This window comes from Antechinus flavipes, chromosome 6 (assembly GCF_016432865.1).
Source record: "Antechinus flavipes isolate AdamAnt ecotype Samford, QLD, Australia chromosome 6, AdamAnt_v2, whole genome shotgun sequence".
Classification (NCBI taxonomy): Eukaryota; Metazoa; Chordata; class Mammalia; order Dasyuromorphia; family Dasyuridae; genus Antechinus; species Antechinus flavipes.
Genome location: NC_067403.1, coordinates 154,173,846 through 154,191,522, shown reverse-complemented (window position 1 = coordinate 154,191,522; position 17,677 = coordinate 154,173,846). Strand labels below are relative to the sequence as shown.

Below are 17,677 nucleotides of genomic sequence, written 5' to 3'. Positions count from 1 at the left end.
CCAAGTGCTTTTCAATCCTCAAAGTATCAAACAAATATAAATTATTATTTTATGTTTTTAATATGTACATAATATAAACATGCATTGTTTATATGTTTAATAATTAAAATAGTGATATTAGATTATCTAGATTCATATTTGGTTACATCTATTTCATGCCACTAAAATATAGCTAGTTAAATTTTTCTTTAAATCTTTAGAACACAACTCCTAGAGCTTGGTAACCAGTTTCAGAACATTCATAGGAAGATTCCTTGATTTCTTATCTAAGTAGTTTTTCTCCATTCTGTTGACTCAGCAGGGCATGGAGATGTTCTTTACTCTTTAAGACAATTCCAAGGCATGTAAACTTTTGAATGGTCAACAGCTAGAAATATTTTGAATATAAGCTTGGCGATAGACTTTATGTCTGTAATTAAAGAATCTCAATTGTCAAGTGCAGAGAAGCTTATTTATCACTGAAAGATTTTCCACTTGGGTGATTAAAAAAATATCTTTGGTCAAAGAAACACAAAAATAAAAAATAGTATCTCCTTCCTAGTTTATGCAATCTACATTCCTTTGAATTGTGAGGTGGAAATTGGCAGAAAAGATGAAGTAAATAGAGGATGCTAAGTACCTTCTCTCTCTTAATCCACATACCTATATATATGTATATATATATGTCAATGTACTTATATATGTATATAGTGTATATATGTATATTTATGTATATATAAATTAAATGATTGTTACTTTTAATATCTCCACTATCAACAACAACTGGATACCTTATATACAAGAAAAGGAATGAAAACATATATCCTTCTTTCCAAAGGACTTACTAGATTTATCTCCAAATATGTACCTTGTAAATCTGGGCCTAATTATCAAAAGATCAAGACTGAACAAAAGATCTTAAAAAAAAAAAAACTCTAAAAACAACAACCTGAAAGTGAGAATGATAACTAAATTTTCAAACACTTTAAACTAGGGGTTAGCAAATCCTTTTACTGCCTATTTTTAACCTAAGAATGATTGCTATATTTTATTATGTTTAACAAATTTGAAGTCATTCTTAGTTCATGGGCAGGCAGAATTTTGACCTCAGATGAATTTTGACAAACTCCATCTAAACAACAGAAACATAAATGAATGCAATTACCAAGGAAAGAATATGTAATGGAATAAATTATTTAAGATTTAAAAAATTGTCCCGCTAAATGGAAAAGCAGCTTAGAGATTCTCTCAGAAAAGCAAATAAAGTAATTGGAAGAGCTCCTTTCATCATTATTTAAGGTGCTTTAGTTTAACTGGTGAAGCAGATGACTGCTATGCAACAGAAGCTAAGAGGTCTAGAAAACATTTTAATTTTTTAATTCCCTTAATAAATGAAGAGACAGATAATCCAGTGGAAATGTGAGTTTAAAATATAATCTAATTAGGAAAACTCTCTCTCTCACATGCAAATACACACACATACAAGCAAAACATACATTAAGAACTATCAAAGTGGGAATAAACTATTTCAGCTCTTGATGAGAAGTGATAATGTTATTAAGCAAGATGCACCTAGATAAAGCATTGCACTTAAGCAAATATGTGCGCTCCCCCCTCCCCCCCCCACAGACATATTAATGGAGGTACAACATTTTAAAACACTCAGGCCTTAATTTTTCACCAAAGGAAGACTCCAAAAGAATAGAAAAGATCATTGATAGGGCTTCCCTCTGTGCTTATGCAGCCAAGGTGATTCTGGCAACAAACAACCCATATATCTGCTTTCTCTTCTCTGTAATATTTTTGAGAATGGTCTATTCCTCCATTGAGTGTGTCTTAATGAACACATTGGGGGGAACTGTCAGGATCTTGTAGACAGTTTTATATAACAGAAAATAATATTCAGTCACATACTTGACTCAGTGAAAGAATATAAAACCCAACTTCTTTTTTATTTGTCATTTTTTTTAATAGCATTTGAGTCTGGAAAATAAAATGTATCTTAAAAAAGTAAAGCTGTCCTCAGATAAAGTATCTTCCAAACACACGTTAAACTAGGACAGATCCTTCTTCTCCAACTGAAACCAACTCAATTTTTCTGGATATCTTTCACAAGGTTTATTTTCTAACTTTATTTTGACATAGCCAAATTGAATAAATATTATATTTCATTATTTTTATTGTATAGAGATGTGAGTCATTAGTAGATTCCAATTTCTAAACAGTGAAGAAATTACCTGTTTTTAAAGCTGATTTAATTAATTTTAATTACTGTTTTGATAAATTTTACCTGTTTTGGTTAATTTTTCATGTAAACTTTGAATATTTATGTTTCACTTGAACAATCTAATTATAAACACTAGGAAAAAGTACACAATATGCAAATGTGTTACCAATAAGGAAATATTTTATTCACATTTAAATATTATGCCATTTACCAAAATAGGGAATGGCTCTTAATGAGAAAATGTCTTCAAATAAATTAATTTGCTAACATTTTCTATGGCTTATTATAAAATGACAGTACATTTCTATTAATTCTCCACTTGAAAAATTTGGACTTTTTCTTCTTTAATTTTTTTTTTCGTTATAGAAAGCAAAACATAACAACAACAACAACCAAAAAAAACATGACTGCAGCCATAATTATTTATAGATAGATAATTGAGAAGCTATGACATTGGCTGTTATGGCCATCCTTTGCTACAGCTGCAGTCATTTGCTGACATCAGATAATTGTTCAAATTCTTCAGCTGTCCAACTAACATGGCAAAAATATGTTAAAGAATCTTGTTTTAGTAGAGCCTAACAACCTGTAGTCATAGTCATTCAGAAAAGCAATGTTATTCAACTGGCACCAGCATACAATTTTTCAGCTGTGAAGTTTGCATCCCTAGAATATAAAAGTTATAAAAGAGTATACAGGAAGGATTTAGAAAGCTGGCTAAGACTATTGCTAAATAGTCTCAAATAGGTTAGACTATTGTTAAATAGTGGAGGGCTACTTATTAAGTAGAGGTAGGATTATCAATATAATTTTGGCCAGTATTCTGATGATGGTAATAAAAGGCATCCATGAAGCTATAAAATGCCTTCAGTCCTGGGCAGTAGTCTTTTGTTACCCCCAACTTCTGAAGTGATAGAAGTAGAGTGATAATAAGGGATGAAAAGATATTAAGAATCAGAGCATTGACACTGCTTTATCTGTTAATATGTTTAATCTTTCACCAATATGAAGAAACCGAACCCAAGAACCTTATCCATGTTGACATTATCATTAAACATGAAACCAGTTACAGAGAAATGTAGGTAGTACTCAAAGATTTTCCTTGGAAAGGTGACAAAGAGTTGGTGCAGTTGATTTATTGTCAATGGACAATGGTGCAGGGACACTGCCAGATTGTGAAGCACAGGGCTATGAGTTTGCTAGTGACTTGTGCAGCTACTGTACATAGTTGGTTAGGGAATGGAGGTTTTTGAAGAGGGATTCTGTCAGTTCTCAGATATTATCTCATGAGGTTTCTTTTTTTTTTAACTCATGCAGTAAAGGTGTTTCAGTCTTATGTTGGGAATTAATATTTAATTACTCTATATTTGCCACATAATTTCTTATTTTTTAGGGTTGGGGGAAGTTGAAGAACTTTGAGGAAAACAACTCCTCTGCATTATTTCAATTAACTCCCACTGATTTATTGGTAAAAGGAAGAAAAATTTGGAAGTAAAGGTTAGTATGTCACACAGTTGTATTTAAGAATGCTTTTACATTTCAGAAATTTCAAGTTGCCAAGTGAAGTATTTTTTTTTAATTTCTCTTATTTCTCTTCACAACACTATTCATCCATTTTCTTTTAAAAGGGAAAACTGCAGGATTTGGGTTAGATATAGACTGAGGCTGACTGCAGACTGAATCTTATGTGGGAGATCATTGGAAACAATAACAGAAGAATCATTATGAATTAACTCTTTATTAACTGTCGTCCTCCCTTCCTCCCTCCCTTCCTCCCTCCCTTCCTCCCTCCCTTCTTCTCTTTCTTTTTCTTTCTTTCTTTCTTTCTTTCTTTCTTTCTTTCTTTCTTTCTTTCTTTCTTTCTTTCTTTCTTTCTTTCTTTCTTTCTTTCTTTCTTTCTTTCTTTCTATCTTTCTTTTTTCACTAATCAGCCCATTTATTTTTACATACCAGATTAAAAAAAAAACTTTTATTGTGTTTTGCATGCATATTCTAATCGTTTGTATTAATCCAGCAACAATTTATAGTAGGCAAATGATAACAATTACTGGATTAATTTTGTTACCTCTTACAAGCAGGTTATATGATATGGAGGGAATTCAGAGGTTTTTGTTGTTGTTGTTTTAAATAAGGTGACAATAAAGATTAACTATTTACTATGTTGCTAAACTTAACTGACAAAGGTTTTTGGTTAATTGTGAAACTGGGTAAAAATAAGAAAGTCTGAACTGATCATTTTAATCAATCGCTTTTACTGGGAAATAATCCAGAATCCTAGTGAAAATGGATAAATAGTGACATTTTCATATAAGGACAGTATACAAACACATATAAAATGTTTGGGCCCATTTGTAACTTACTGAAAATTCTTCAAAGATTCTCTTGAGTTCCTTGTGACCTTGACTTTCAGCAATATGTGCAGGGTTTGCTCCTTCTATATTTGCAGCTTTTGATGCCCAGCTTGCACCTGAACACTGAAGTAAATGGACAGCCAAATTCTTTAAGCCAAACTTTGCTGCACAATGGAGAAGGGTTGGAAGTTCTTGAAATTGTTTATCTGTAAATAGAAAATAAAGCAATTTAATACCATTGAAAATTCATATAACAAATATATGAGAGACTATGGAATAGTGAATAAAGGGCTGGCCTCAAAATTAAGGAGACTGAATTGAAGTCTGGCTCCTGGAACATACTGCCAATGTGACTGGAGGAAAAACATATAAACTCACAGGGTTCCCTAAATGCAGAGCAATATCAATAGAAATTTCCTTACCTGCAATTTCACATACAAATGAAGTCACACACCTGGTCCAAATATGAATATTAGCAAACATACATACCAGCATGCATGAATATATGTGTGTGTATATACATATTTACATACACATACATATGTGTATATGTGATATACCCATAGTCTATTCTTCACAGTCTGACAGGAAATCTCTGCTCCATTTCCCTATCCCAGCAAGTCAATTACACCAACTTCTTTATTCATTTTTTCCTCCATATCTTCGCAACTGGTGTCATGTAGAAATGTGACAACTAATATGGATAAGGTTCTTGAATTATGTTTCTTAATACTGGTTCAAAGTATTAACAATCTAAACCCTATCTGATTTTTAATATTTTTCATCCTTATCTCTCAGTACCATCACTTCAGAAAGTGACTAAAACACTACAGTCCAAGCCTGCAGGAGATAACAATTTTATGTATCACCATGATCAGATCTTTTATGACTTGAAGAGTTACATATGCACGCATGTATTTAAAACACAATTACATATGAACACATATATGTGTACACATACATATATGTATACAGAACATCCAAATTTATATATGGAACAGGCATATGTGTATGTGTATCTGTGTGTATGTCTGTGTATGGTAGCTCAGTAGATACAATAATGAATCTGGAATCAGAAAGCTATGAGTTTAAATCCAGCTACAAACACTGTGCTAGCTGTATACCCTAATAATAGATAATGCACTAAATTTCTGCCTCAGTTTTTTATCTGAAAAAAAGTTGTTATACAGATAAAATGATATAAATATTTGTAAAGGACTTTGGAAATTATTGGGTAATTAAGTGATGCAAGGGAGAGACTGTACCTGGACTGAAGTCAAGAAGATGAATTCAAATCTGGCCTCAGACACTTACTAGCTGTATGAGCCTGGGCAAGACCCTTTACTCTGTTTGCCTCAGTTTCTAATCTGTAAAAATGAGTTACAGAAGTAAACAGCAAATCACTATGGTATATTTACCAAGAAAACCTTAAATGGTGTCATGGAGAGTCAGACATGACTGATGATTGAACAACTATTGCAAACTACATAAATCTAAAGTAAATACTAGCTATTCTTATAAATCAAAATTATACAATCACAATTCAAATAAAGAAAATTTCCATTCTATTCCTGAACAAATAAAAAAAAATCTCTTAATCACCTACTATTTCTTAACTGAGATGCAGTGTACTATAATTGGTAGAAAGCTGCTATAAGCATCAGAAAGATCTGGATTAACTTCTATCTCTGACCTCTGTCTGGTTGGTGTGAGATCTTGGACAAGTTTCTCTAGCAATTCTCTAAGCCAATAAACTGCAAAGATGCCCATCTGCATTTGAAGCAAAATTTTCTTATCAGAAGCTCCTTATACTAAAGAAATCTCAGATCAATTTTTTAAAAGATAATTTTAAGGACTATGCTGGGCACTAGGGGGATAAATACAAAATTGCCTTGGACCTCAAGAAGCTTAAATTTTTCTGGAGGGTACAACATATAAACATATAATTAAATGCAAACCAATATGGGGGCAGCCACATAGCACAATAGATAGAGCATCAGCTCTAAAGTTAGGAGGACCTGAGTTCCAATCTGACAGTTACTAGCTATATGACCTTAGGCAAATCATTTAGCTCCAATTACCTCACCAAATATTTCTCTATTCATTTATCTATCTATCTATCTATCTATCTATCTATCTATCTATCTAAGAGAGGAGGAAATCAAGAGAGCTACTGAAAAGCTCAGAAAAGATCATGGGTACTAGATTTGATGAACTGCGCTTGAACAGAGACTTTGAGTCTAATTCTAATTATTTGCTAGTTTTAAAAGTTATCTGCTTCCATGTGATGTTGGGAAAGTCATTCAATGTCTCTTGGTTTCAATTCCTTATTAGAAAATGAAGGATTTCTATAAAATGTCTTTTAAGGTTTCCTCTGGTTCTTAAGAGAATTCCTTTGTTTGAAAACTTCCTCCATTAATGGAAATAGATACCACACCAAGGAATTAATATTCTTAGATTGAGAGGCATTTAATATTTTTTTGTCATGGGCTCTTTTATCGTCTGATGAAGTCTATGGACTCTTCAGAGTCCAGAATATTTTTAAATATTCATAAAATAAAATACATATGACTAGAATCCAAAACAAAAATGCCTTTCTAAGGCTTAAGCTTAAAAATAATTTATTGTTCTTTTACTCTTGCATCCTGGATCATAAAAGAATGATTCTGCTATATTTTAAATGGCCAGTAGTTATGAAAGAATAATTTCTTATTCTTTCTGAGTTGTCACTCATAGCATGTTGGGCAGAGAAATTTCAGGTCTCTCACAAATTTATTTTGGATCAGACCTAGAATTTCATTTGGGGCAGAGGATTTCTTACTTCCGTTCCTGGCACACAGGAGACCAAAAGTTCAGAACTAACTGTATCATGGTTAGAAGAGGCAACAAAATCTGGAAGATCAAAAAAGTGTTTCTAATGTGTCAGAGTTGATGAATCCAGAGGCTTAGTTACTCATGTGTTTCCTAATGCTGCTGACCTTTCCCAGAGGAAGTTGGCTACTTTCAAGCAACAAAGCCCTAATCATAACTTCCTTGTTTCTGAATTCATTGAAGTTAAGATTCTGTCATCAGTGTTCTTAATCAATGATTATTGGAATCAGGAAGTAGAAAAACTGTCTGGAAACAACCGAGCTTCTATTATTGAAGAAGAAAATTCCCAAGAATCTATGAATGAATAAGTTCTTCTGACACATACTGGCTTTGTGACCCTGGGAAGATCACTTAATCTCTCAGTGAAACAATTAAGATTAATTTAAAAATAGTTCTACCTATCATTGAAATCATATGTTCTATAGCCCAATAAAAATAAAATAGTTTTTTAATGTTAGATTAAAATCTTCTTCCTTGTAAATTCTATTCATTGATTTTACTCCTATTTCTGAGACAAAACATTAGTGTGTTATAGAAAAAGAATTTAATTTAGTACTAGTATACATGTGTATCCTGGATTTGCCATTTGTGTACCCTGGTCAAATAAAAATTCCACTAATAGACTTAGTTTCCTTGCCTATAAAATAAGTAAGACTGGATAAACATAAAGAGAGAGGAGATTCCCTTCCAATTCTAAAATCTTATTATTTCTTCAATAATGCTTTGGATATTTTAAGATTGTTTTCATGTCTTTCATTTAGTTTTTTTCAGATTAAGGATTTCCATGTTTCTACAACTGTTGTTGATGATATAATTTTTAGAATGCCTGCATTCTAGACCTTTCTCTAGACCAATCTAATTTGGAAAGTTGTTGTTGTTGTTGTTTTTTTTCTGAAAATGCTTCCCTGGTTTTAAGCTTTATAACAACTCCATTAAGATAAGTAATTGAAAGGAGGATTTACAGTGGAAAGATTAGTTATAGAGTCAGAGGTCCTTTATTCAAATTCCACCTTATCATCATCTTACCTTTTGAAAGTTACAATCTCTATTTCTTTGTGTGTAAAGTTACAGTGTTGGACAAGATGTCATCTTATGTTTTTTCAAATTCTATGTTTATAATTGTAAGATTACATTTTATTACTGAAGAAATTGAATCTTATAAAAGACAAATGAGAGGGACAAAATCATGAAAGTGCTTGAGCTCTCCAGTTTCCCTTAGAAACAATGCTAAATAAAGCCTCTCATGGACTCTGGAGTGACAGAACCAACAAAAAGATGGAGTGAAACAATTTTCAAGCTTAAAATAACTTATAATGCCTTTATAAAAATTCTGTATCACTTGGGTCAATGAAAGTGTAGAGCAGTACAGGAACTATGAAGGTAATCTTGCAAGAGGCTCTTAGCCACAGCATAGATCAGTAGCAGAGGTACTTTGGTCTTAGCTTAGCAGGCCGGTAGCAAAAAAGGCCAGCTGTGAAGCCTCCAACCCAAGTATAGAAGACAAATTATGAATCCCAAATCCTTAGCAAAACAGGCATGTCTAGGCCAGGCCATCTCAGAAAAATGGGTAAACATCAGCACATCAGACCCATCCTTGACCATAGAAATATATATTTATATAGTGTGATAATAATAGAGAAGTGATAGAGAAGTGAGATAGATAGATAGAGTGACAGAGAAGATCAGAAAACAAACTCAAAAGAGGATAACAATGGCAAAATGCCTATATATGAAGCCTCAAAGGGAATATGACTTGATCCAAAGTTCAAAAAGTTCTCTTGGAAGAGATAAAAATGGATTTTAAAATCAAGTAAGAAAGATAGAATAAAAATTGGGAAAAATGCAAGTAATGCAGGAGAATTGTGGAAATAAAAGAGTTAACAGTTTCGAAAAGGAAGTACATAAATTGACTGAAAACAACAAATCCTTTAAAAATAAAATTGGCCAAATGGGGGAAAATGCCCTGAAAAAAACAATTTCTTTAAACTTGGTCAAGTGGAAAAAGAGATAAAAAGTTAATTGAAGAAAAAAAATCATTAAAAATTAGAATTGAGAAGCTAATAACTCTATGAGACAACACAAATCAATCAAAATAATGAAAAAATAGAAGAAAATGAAAAATCCTGTATTGAGCAAAAAACTGACTTGGAAAATAGATGCAGGAGAAAGAATTTAAGAATTATTAGAATACCTGAAAGCCATGGCTAAAAAATGAATCTGGACAATCTCTTTCAAGAAATTATCAAGGATCATAAAGGAGGGAAAGGGATCCACATGTGCAAAAAATGTTTGTGGCAGCCTCTTTGTAGTGGCAAGAAACTGGAAACTGAGTGGTTGCCCATCAATTGAAGATGGCTGAACAAGTTATAGTATATGAATGTTATGGAATATTATTGTTCTGTAAGAAACGACCAGCAGGATGATTTCAGAGAGGCCTGGAGAGGCTTATATGAAATGAAGCTGAGTGAAATGAGCAGAACCAGGAGATCATTATACACGGCAACAACAAGACTTTATGATGATGAATTCTGATGGAAGTGGCTCTCTTCAGCAATGAGATGATTCAAACCAATTCCAATTGTTTAGTGAAGAGAGACATCTACACCTAAAGAGAGAATCATAGGAGTTGAGTGTGAACTACAACATAGCATTCTTACTCTTTCTGTTGTTGTTTGCTTGAGTTTTATTTTCTTTCCCAGGTTTTTTTTTTTTCCTTCTTGATTCATTTTTTCTTGTGCAGCAAGCTAACTCTATAAATATGTATACATATATTGGATTTAACATATATTTTAACATATATAACATATATTGGATTCCCTGCCATTTAGGGAAGGAGGTGAGGGGGAGGAAGGGAAAATTTGCAATAGAAGGCTTTCGAAGGGCCAATGTTGAAAAATTACCCATGCATATGTTTTGTAAATAAAAAACTTAAATTAAAAATAAATAAATTTATATATATATATATATATATATGTGTGTGTGTGTGTATATATATATATATATATATATATATATATATATATATATATAAACATAAAAAAATTATCAAAGAAAGCTGCCCTGATATCCTAGAAAGAGATGGCAAAATAGTAATTGAAAGAATCCACCAATTACTTCTTGAAAGAAAGGAATATAATAGTGAAATTCCAGAATTATCATGTGATGGAGAAACTATTGCAAACAGCTAGAAAGAAACAATTTAAATACCAAGGAGCAAAAGTCAGGATTACTCAGAATTTAGCAGCTTCTTGATCAAAGGATTCGAAGCAATGAAATATGATATCCCAGAAGGCAAAGGGCTTAGATTAGAACCAAGCATCAACTACCTAGCAAAACTGAGCATATTCCTTGAGGGAGGTGTAATGGACATTCAACAAATTAGGGGACTTTCAAATTTTACTGATGAAAGGAACAGAGCTGAAGACAAAAATCCAATCTTCAAATACACTAAAAGAAAAACATAAAAAGGCAAACAGAAAAGGGAAAATAAAACAAAACATATTATTCAGTAAGATTTTTTTTAATTTAATTTTTATTTAATAATTACTTTATATTGACACTCGTTTCTGTTCCAATTTTTTTTTCCCTCCCTCCCTCCACCCCCTCCCCTAGATGGCAAGCAGTCCTTTATATGTTGGATATGTTGCAGTATATCCTAGATACAATATATGTTTGCAGAACCGAACAGTTCTCTTGTTGCATAGGGAGAATTGGATTCAGAAGGTATAAATAACCCGGGAAGAAAAACAAAAATGCAGATAGTTCACATTCGTTTCCCAGTGTTCTTTCTTTGGGTGTAGCTGCTTTTGTCCGTCATTTATCAATTGAAACTCAGGTCTCTTTGTCAAAGAAGTCCACTTCCATCAAAATATGTCCTCATACAATATCGTTGTCGAAGTGTATAATGATCTCCTGGTTCTGCTCATTTCACTTAGCATCAGTTCATGTAAGTCTCGCCAGTCCTCTCTGTATTCATCCTGCTGGTCATTTCTTACAGAACAATAATATTCCATAACATTCATATACCACAATTTACCCAGCCATTCTCCAATTGATGGGCATCCATTCATTTTCCAGTTTCTAGCCACTACAAACAGGGCTGCTACAAACATTTTGGCACATAGAGGTCCCTTTCCCTTCTTTAGTATTTCTTAGGGTTATAAGCCCAATAGAAACACTGCTGGATCAAAGGGTATGCACAATTTGATAATTTTTTGGGCATAATTCCAGATTGCTCTCCAGAATGGTTGGATTTGTTCACAACTCCACCAACAATGCATTAGTGTCCCAGTTTTCCCGCATCCCCTCCAACATTCATCATTATTTTTTCCTGTCATCTTAGCCAATCTGACAGGTGTGTAGTGGTATCTCAGAGTTGTCTTAATTTGCATTTCTCTGATCAATAATGATTTGGAACACTCTTTCATATGAGTGGTAATAGTTTCAATTTCATCCTCTGAAAATTGTCTGTTCATATCCTTTGACCATTTATCAATTGGAGAATGGCTTGATTTCTTATAAATTTGAGTCAGTTCGCTATATATTTTGGAAATGAGGCCTTTATCAGAACCTTTAACTGTGAAAATGTTTTCCCAGTTTGTTGCTTCCCTTCTAATCTTGTTTGCATTAGTTTTATTTGTACAAAGGCTTTTTAATTTGATATAATCGAAATTTTCTATTTTGTGATCAGTAATGGTCTCTAGTTCATCTTTGGTCACAAATTTCTTTCTCCTCCACAAGTCTGAGAGATAAACTATTCTATGTTCCTCTAATTTATTTATAATCTCATTCTTTATGCCTAGGTCATAGACCCATTTTGATCTTATCTTGGTATATGGTGTTAAGTGTGGGTCCATGCCTAATTTCTGCCATACTAATTTCCAATTAAACCAGCAGTTTTTATCAAATAATGAATTCTTTTCCCAGAAGTTAGGGGCTTTGGGTTTGTCAAACACTAGATTGCTATAATTGACTATTCTGTCTTGTGAACCTAGCCTTTTCCACTGATCCACTAATCTATTTCTTAGCCAATACCAAATGGTTTTGGTGACTGCTGCTTTATAATATAATTTTAGATCAGGTACAGCTAGGCCACCTTCATTTGATTTTTTTTTTCATTAATTCCCTTGAGATTCTCGACTTTTTATTGTTCCATATGAATTTTGTTGTTATTTTTTCTAGATCAATAAAATATTTTCTTGGAAGTCTGATTGGTATAGCACTAAATAAATAGATTAGTTTAGGGAGTATTGTCATCTTTATTATGTTCGCTCGGCCGATCCAAGAGCACTTAATATTTTTCCAATTATTTAAGTCTGACTTTATTTGTGTGGAGACTTTTTTATAATTTTGCTCATATAATTCCTGACTTTCCTTTGGTAGATAGATTCCCAAATATTTTATGGTATCAACAGTTATTCTGAATGGAATTTCTCTTTGTATCTCTTGCTGTTGGGTTTTGTTGGTGATGTATAAAAATGCTGAGGATTTATGGGGATTTATTTTGTAGCCAGCTACTTTGCTAAAATTATGAATTATTTCCAATAGCTTTTTAGTAGAATCTCTGGGGTTCTCTAGGTATACCATCATATCATCTGCAAAGAGTGATAGTTTGGTTTCCTCATTGCCTACTCTAATTCCTTTAATATCTTTCTCGACTCTTATTGCCGAGGCTAGTGTTTCTAATACAATATTAAATAATAATGGTGATAGTGGGCAACCTTGCTTCACTCCAGATCTTACTGGGAAAGGTTCCAGTTTTTCCCCATTGCATATGATGCTTACTGATGGTTTTAAATATATGCTCCTGACTATTTTAAGGAAAAGTCCATTTATTCCTATGCTCTCAAGTGTTGTTATTAGGAATGGATGTTGGATTTTATCAAATGCTTTTTCTGCATCTATTGAGATGATCATATGGTTTTTGTTTGTTTGGTTATTGATATAGTCAATTATGCTAATAGTTTTCCTAATATTGAACCAGCCCTGCATTCCTGGTATAAATCCTACTTGGTCATAGTGTATTAATCTGGTGACGATTTTCTGTAATCTTTTTGCTAATATTTTATTTAAGATTTTAGCATCAATATTCATTAGGGAGATTGGTCTATAATTTTCTTTCTCTATTTTCAGCCTACCTGGTTTAGGTATCAGTACCATGTCTGTGTCATAAAAGGAGTTTGGTAGGACTCCTTCAATCCCTATTTTTTCAAATAGTTTATATAACATTGGAGTTAATTGTTCTTTAAATGTTTGGTAGAATTCACATGTAAATCCATCTGGTCCTGGGGATTTTTTCTTAGGGAGTTGATTGATAGTTTGTTCTATTTCATTTTCTGAGATGGGACTGTTTAGGATATTTACTTCTTCCTCTGTTAGTTTGGGCAAGCTATATTTTTGGAGGTATTTTTCTATTTCATTTAAGTTGTCGAATTTATTGGCATAAACTTCGGCAAAGTAACTCCTAATTATTGCTCTAATTTCCTCTTCATTAGTGGTGAGTTCTCCCTTTTCATTTTTAAGACTAACAATTTGATTTTCCTCTTTCCTTTTTTTAATCAGATTTACTAAGGGTTTGTCTATTTTGTTGGTTTTTTCATAGAACCAACTCTTAGTTTTATTAATCAATTCAATAGTTTCTTTACTTTCAATTTTATTGATCTCACCTTTTATTTTTAGAATTTCAAGTTTAGTGTTTGACTGGGGGTTTTTAATTTGTTCCTTTTCTAGCATTTTTAGTTGCAAACCCAATTCATTGACCTTCTCTTTCTCTATTTTATGCAAATAGGCCTCTAGAGATATGAAATTTCCCCTTATTACCGCTTTGGCTGCATCCCATACATTTTGGTATGATGTCTCATTATTATCGTTTTCTTGGGTGAAGTTATTAATTATGTCTATGATTTGCTGTTTCACCCAATCATTCTTTAGTATGAGATTATTTAGTTTCCAATTATTTTTTGGTCTACTTCCCCCTGGTTTTTTGTTGAATGTAATTTTCATTGCATCGTGGTCTGAAAAGGATGCATTTACTATTTCTGCCTTACTGCATTTGAGTTTGAGGTTTTTATGTCCTAATATATGGTCAATTTTTGTATAGGTTCCATGAACTGCTGAAAAGAAAGTGTATTCCTTTCTGTCTCCATTACATTTTCTCCAGAGATCTATCATATCTAACTTTTCTAGTATTCTATTTACCTCTTTGACTTCTTTCTTATTTATTTTGTGGTTTGATTTATCTAATTCTGAGAGTGCAAGGTTAAGATCTCCCACTATTATAGTTTTACTGTCTATTTCTTCTTGCAGCTCTCTTAGTTTCTCTTTTAAGAATTTAGATGCTACCCCACTTGGTGCATATATGTTTAATATAGATAGTGCTTCATTATCCATGCTGCCCTTTAGCAAGATATAGTGCCCTTCCTTATCTCTTTTAATTAGATCAATTTTTGCTTTAGCTTGATCTGAGATCAGGATGGCTACTCCTGCTTTTTTGACTTCACCTGAAGCATAGTAGATTTTGCTCCAACCTTTTACCTTTAACCTGCATGTATCTCCTTGCTTCAGGTGTGTTTCCTGTAAACAACATATTGTAGGATTCTGGCTTTTAATCCATTCTGCTAACCGCTTCCTCTTTATGGGGGAGTTTACCCCGTTCACGTTTATGGTTAGAATGACCAATTCTGTATTACTTGCCATCTTGTTAACCCCGGTTTATGCTTTTCTCCCTTCTTTCTCCTTTCCCCCCCTTCCCAGTATTAAGCTTGTGAGCACCACTTGCTTCTCACAGCCCTCCCTTTTTAGTATCCCTCCTCCCGCCTTAGAGTTCCTCCCCCTATCTTACCCCTTTCCCTCCCAGTTCCCATAATCCCTTCCACTTAGCTTATTCCTTCCCTTTTCACTTTTCCCTTCTCACTTTTCAATGAGGTGGGAGAAGTTTCATCATAGATTGAATATGTCTTAAGATTTTTCACTTAAAGCCTATTCTGAAGGCAGTAAGATACCCACTATATTCATCCCTCTCCATTCTTTCTCTCAGATATAATAGGTTTCCTATGCCTCTTCATGAGATGTACTACCCCCACTTTACCCTTTTTCTGATACAATGTCCTTTCCACATCAATTTCTAGAACAAGGTATACATGTATTCTTTATACATCTATATAGTCAAAATATAGTTCCCAAGATTAATCTTTACCTTTTTAGGTTTCTCTTGAGTTCTATATTTGTAGATCAAACTTTTTGTTAAGTTCTGGTTTTTTCATCAGAAATAGATGAAATTCGCTTACTTCGTTGAATGTCCATCTTCTTCCCTGGAAAAAGATGCTCATTCTCGCTGGGTAAGTTATTTTTGGTTGCATACCAAGTTCCTTAGCCTTTTGGAATATCATATTCCAGGCCCTTCGATCTTTTAATGTGGATGCTGCCAGATCCTGGGTGATCCTTATTGTGGCTCCTTGATACTTGAATTGGGTTTTTCTAGCCGCTTGCAATATTTTTTCCTTCATCTGAGGGTTCTGGCATTTGGCCACTATATTCCTTGGTGTTTTGATTTTAGGATCCCTTTCAGTGGGTGATCGATGAATCCTTTCAATGTTTATTTTTTCCTCTGTTCCTATGACTTCTGGGCAGTTCTCTTTGATAATTTCCTGGAAAATAGTGTCCAGGCTCTTTTTTTCATCATGTTTTTCTGGAAGTCCAATGATTCTCAGATTGTCTCTCCTGGATCTGTTTTCCAGGTCTGTTGTCTTCCCCAGAAGGTATTTCACATTTTTCTCCATTGTTTGATTTTTTTGGATTTGCTTGATTGATTCTTCTTGTCTCCTCGAGTCATTCAATTCCACTTGTTCAATTCTGATTTTCAGTGAAGTATTTTCTTCACTCACTTTTTTAAAATCTTTTTCTAATTGTCCAATTGAGTTCTTTTGTTCTGTGGAATTTTTTTCCATTTCACCAATTTTGTTTTTTAGAGAGCTGTTTTCTGTTTCCAGTTCACTAATCCTATTTTTCAAGGATTTTACTTTTTTATCCACTCTCTCTTTAACTTTCTCCAGGCTCTTTTGCCAAGCTTCCCTCTCCTTTTGCCAAGCCTCACTCTGCTTTCCCCATTTTTCTTCTAGCTCCCTTGTGAGAGCCTTTTTAATCACTTCTATGAGTTTCATCTGTGCTGAGGAACAGATGATCTCCTCCTTTGGGGATTCACCTGGAGACAGTCTGTTTTTAGTCTCCTCAGAATTTAGAGTCTGCTCTCTATCTGTATAGAAGCTGTCAAGGGTTAAAGTCCTCTTCAGCTTCTTGCTCATTCTGTCTAATAATCAGAGACAAACTACCAAAGAAAAACAGAAAAAACTGGAGTCTTTCTTTGGGGGAGGGGCTGGGTATGTTATCGAGCTTCCTCTACAGACTGGGGGGGGGGGGCAGCAGTGAGGCACTAGCAGGACTGTGTTGCGCGTGCGCTCTGAGATCCCAGAGCATGCTGAGTCACTGTGGGGGGGAAGGAGGGGGCGGCCAGGTCCCGAGAGACTCCAGCTGTTTGGGGTTGTGTTCTTCAGCCCCGGTGTTTTTAGCTTCTCTGCTGGGCTGCTGACTTGCTGCCAGAGCAAAGTATCCAAACCTGTAGCGAAGCTCTCCCCGCAGAGACGGCTGCGATCACTCCCCAGCCCCTCTCCAGTCTGCTCCCGTGCTCTCACTGCCGCTGCCCGCCGCCTGCGCCCGATCTAAAACCGTCCCAGCCCTCCAGTAAAGACAAACCTTTCTTGGCGAATCTCAAGGATGGCTTCTCTTGGTAACTATTTGTGGGTTTTTTTTCAGTCAAGCATTAATTCAGAGGCTTGTAATGAAATGGATAGTGAGAGAAAGCGTGGAGCTTATGCAGCTGTGTGCCTCCTCTCCGCCATCTTAACCGGAAGTCCCCTATTCAGTAAGATTAAACTGTTTAAATGCCTACACGAGAAGATATTTGTAACTCTAGGCTATTATATTTCCATTAGGGCAGCTAGAAGGAGTATATATAGACAAAAGGGAAAGTATAAGTTGACTTTAATATAATGATACAAAAATATTAAGAGTTAAAAAAAAAGGATCATATTGGGAAGAGAAAAAGGTGACAGGGAGAATAGGGTAAATTATATTACAGGAAGAGATGCAAAAGACCTATTATAGAGGGGGGGAAGGGAAGGGAAAAACATTTGAATTTTACTCTCATCAGCTTTGGCACAAAGAAGGAATAACATACACATTTAGCTGGATATAG

General features: G+C 34.0%; 1 protein-coding gene across 1 annotated transcript in view; it reads right to left on the bottom strand.

The window, feature by feature from the left end:
• Positions 1-17,677, bottom strand: part of BANK1 (B cell scaffold protein with ankyrin repeats 1) — a 400,016-nt gene that overhangs the window by 188,486 nt on the left and 193,853 nt on the right. Inside the window, exon 7 of the mRNA XM_051965591.1 lies at positions 4,567-4,763. Within this exon, the coding sequence (XP_051821551.1) occupies positions 4,567-4,763 (197 nt within the window). The remainder of the gene's footprint in view (positions 1-4,566; positions 4,764-17,677) is intronic.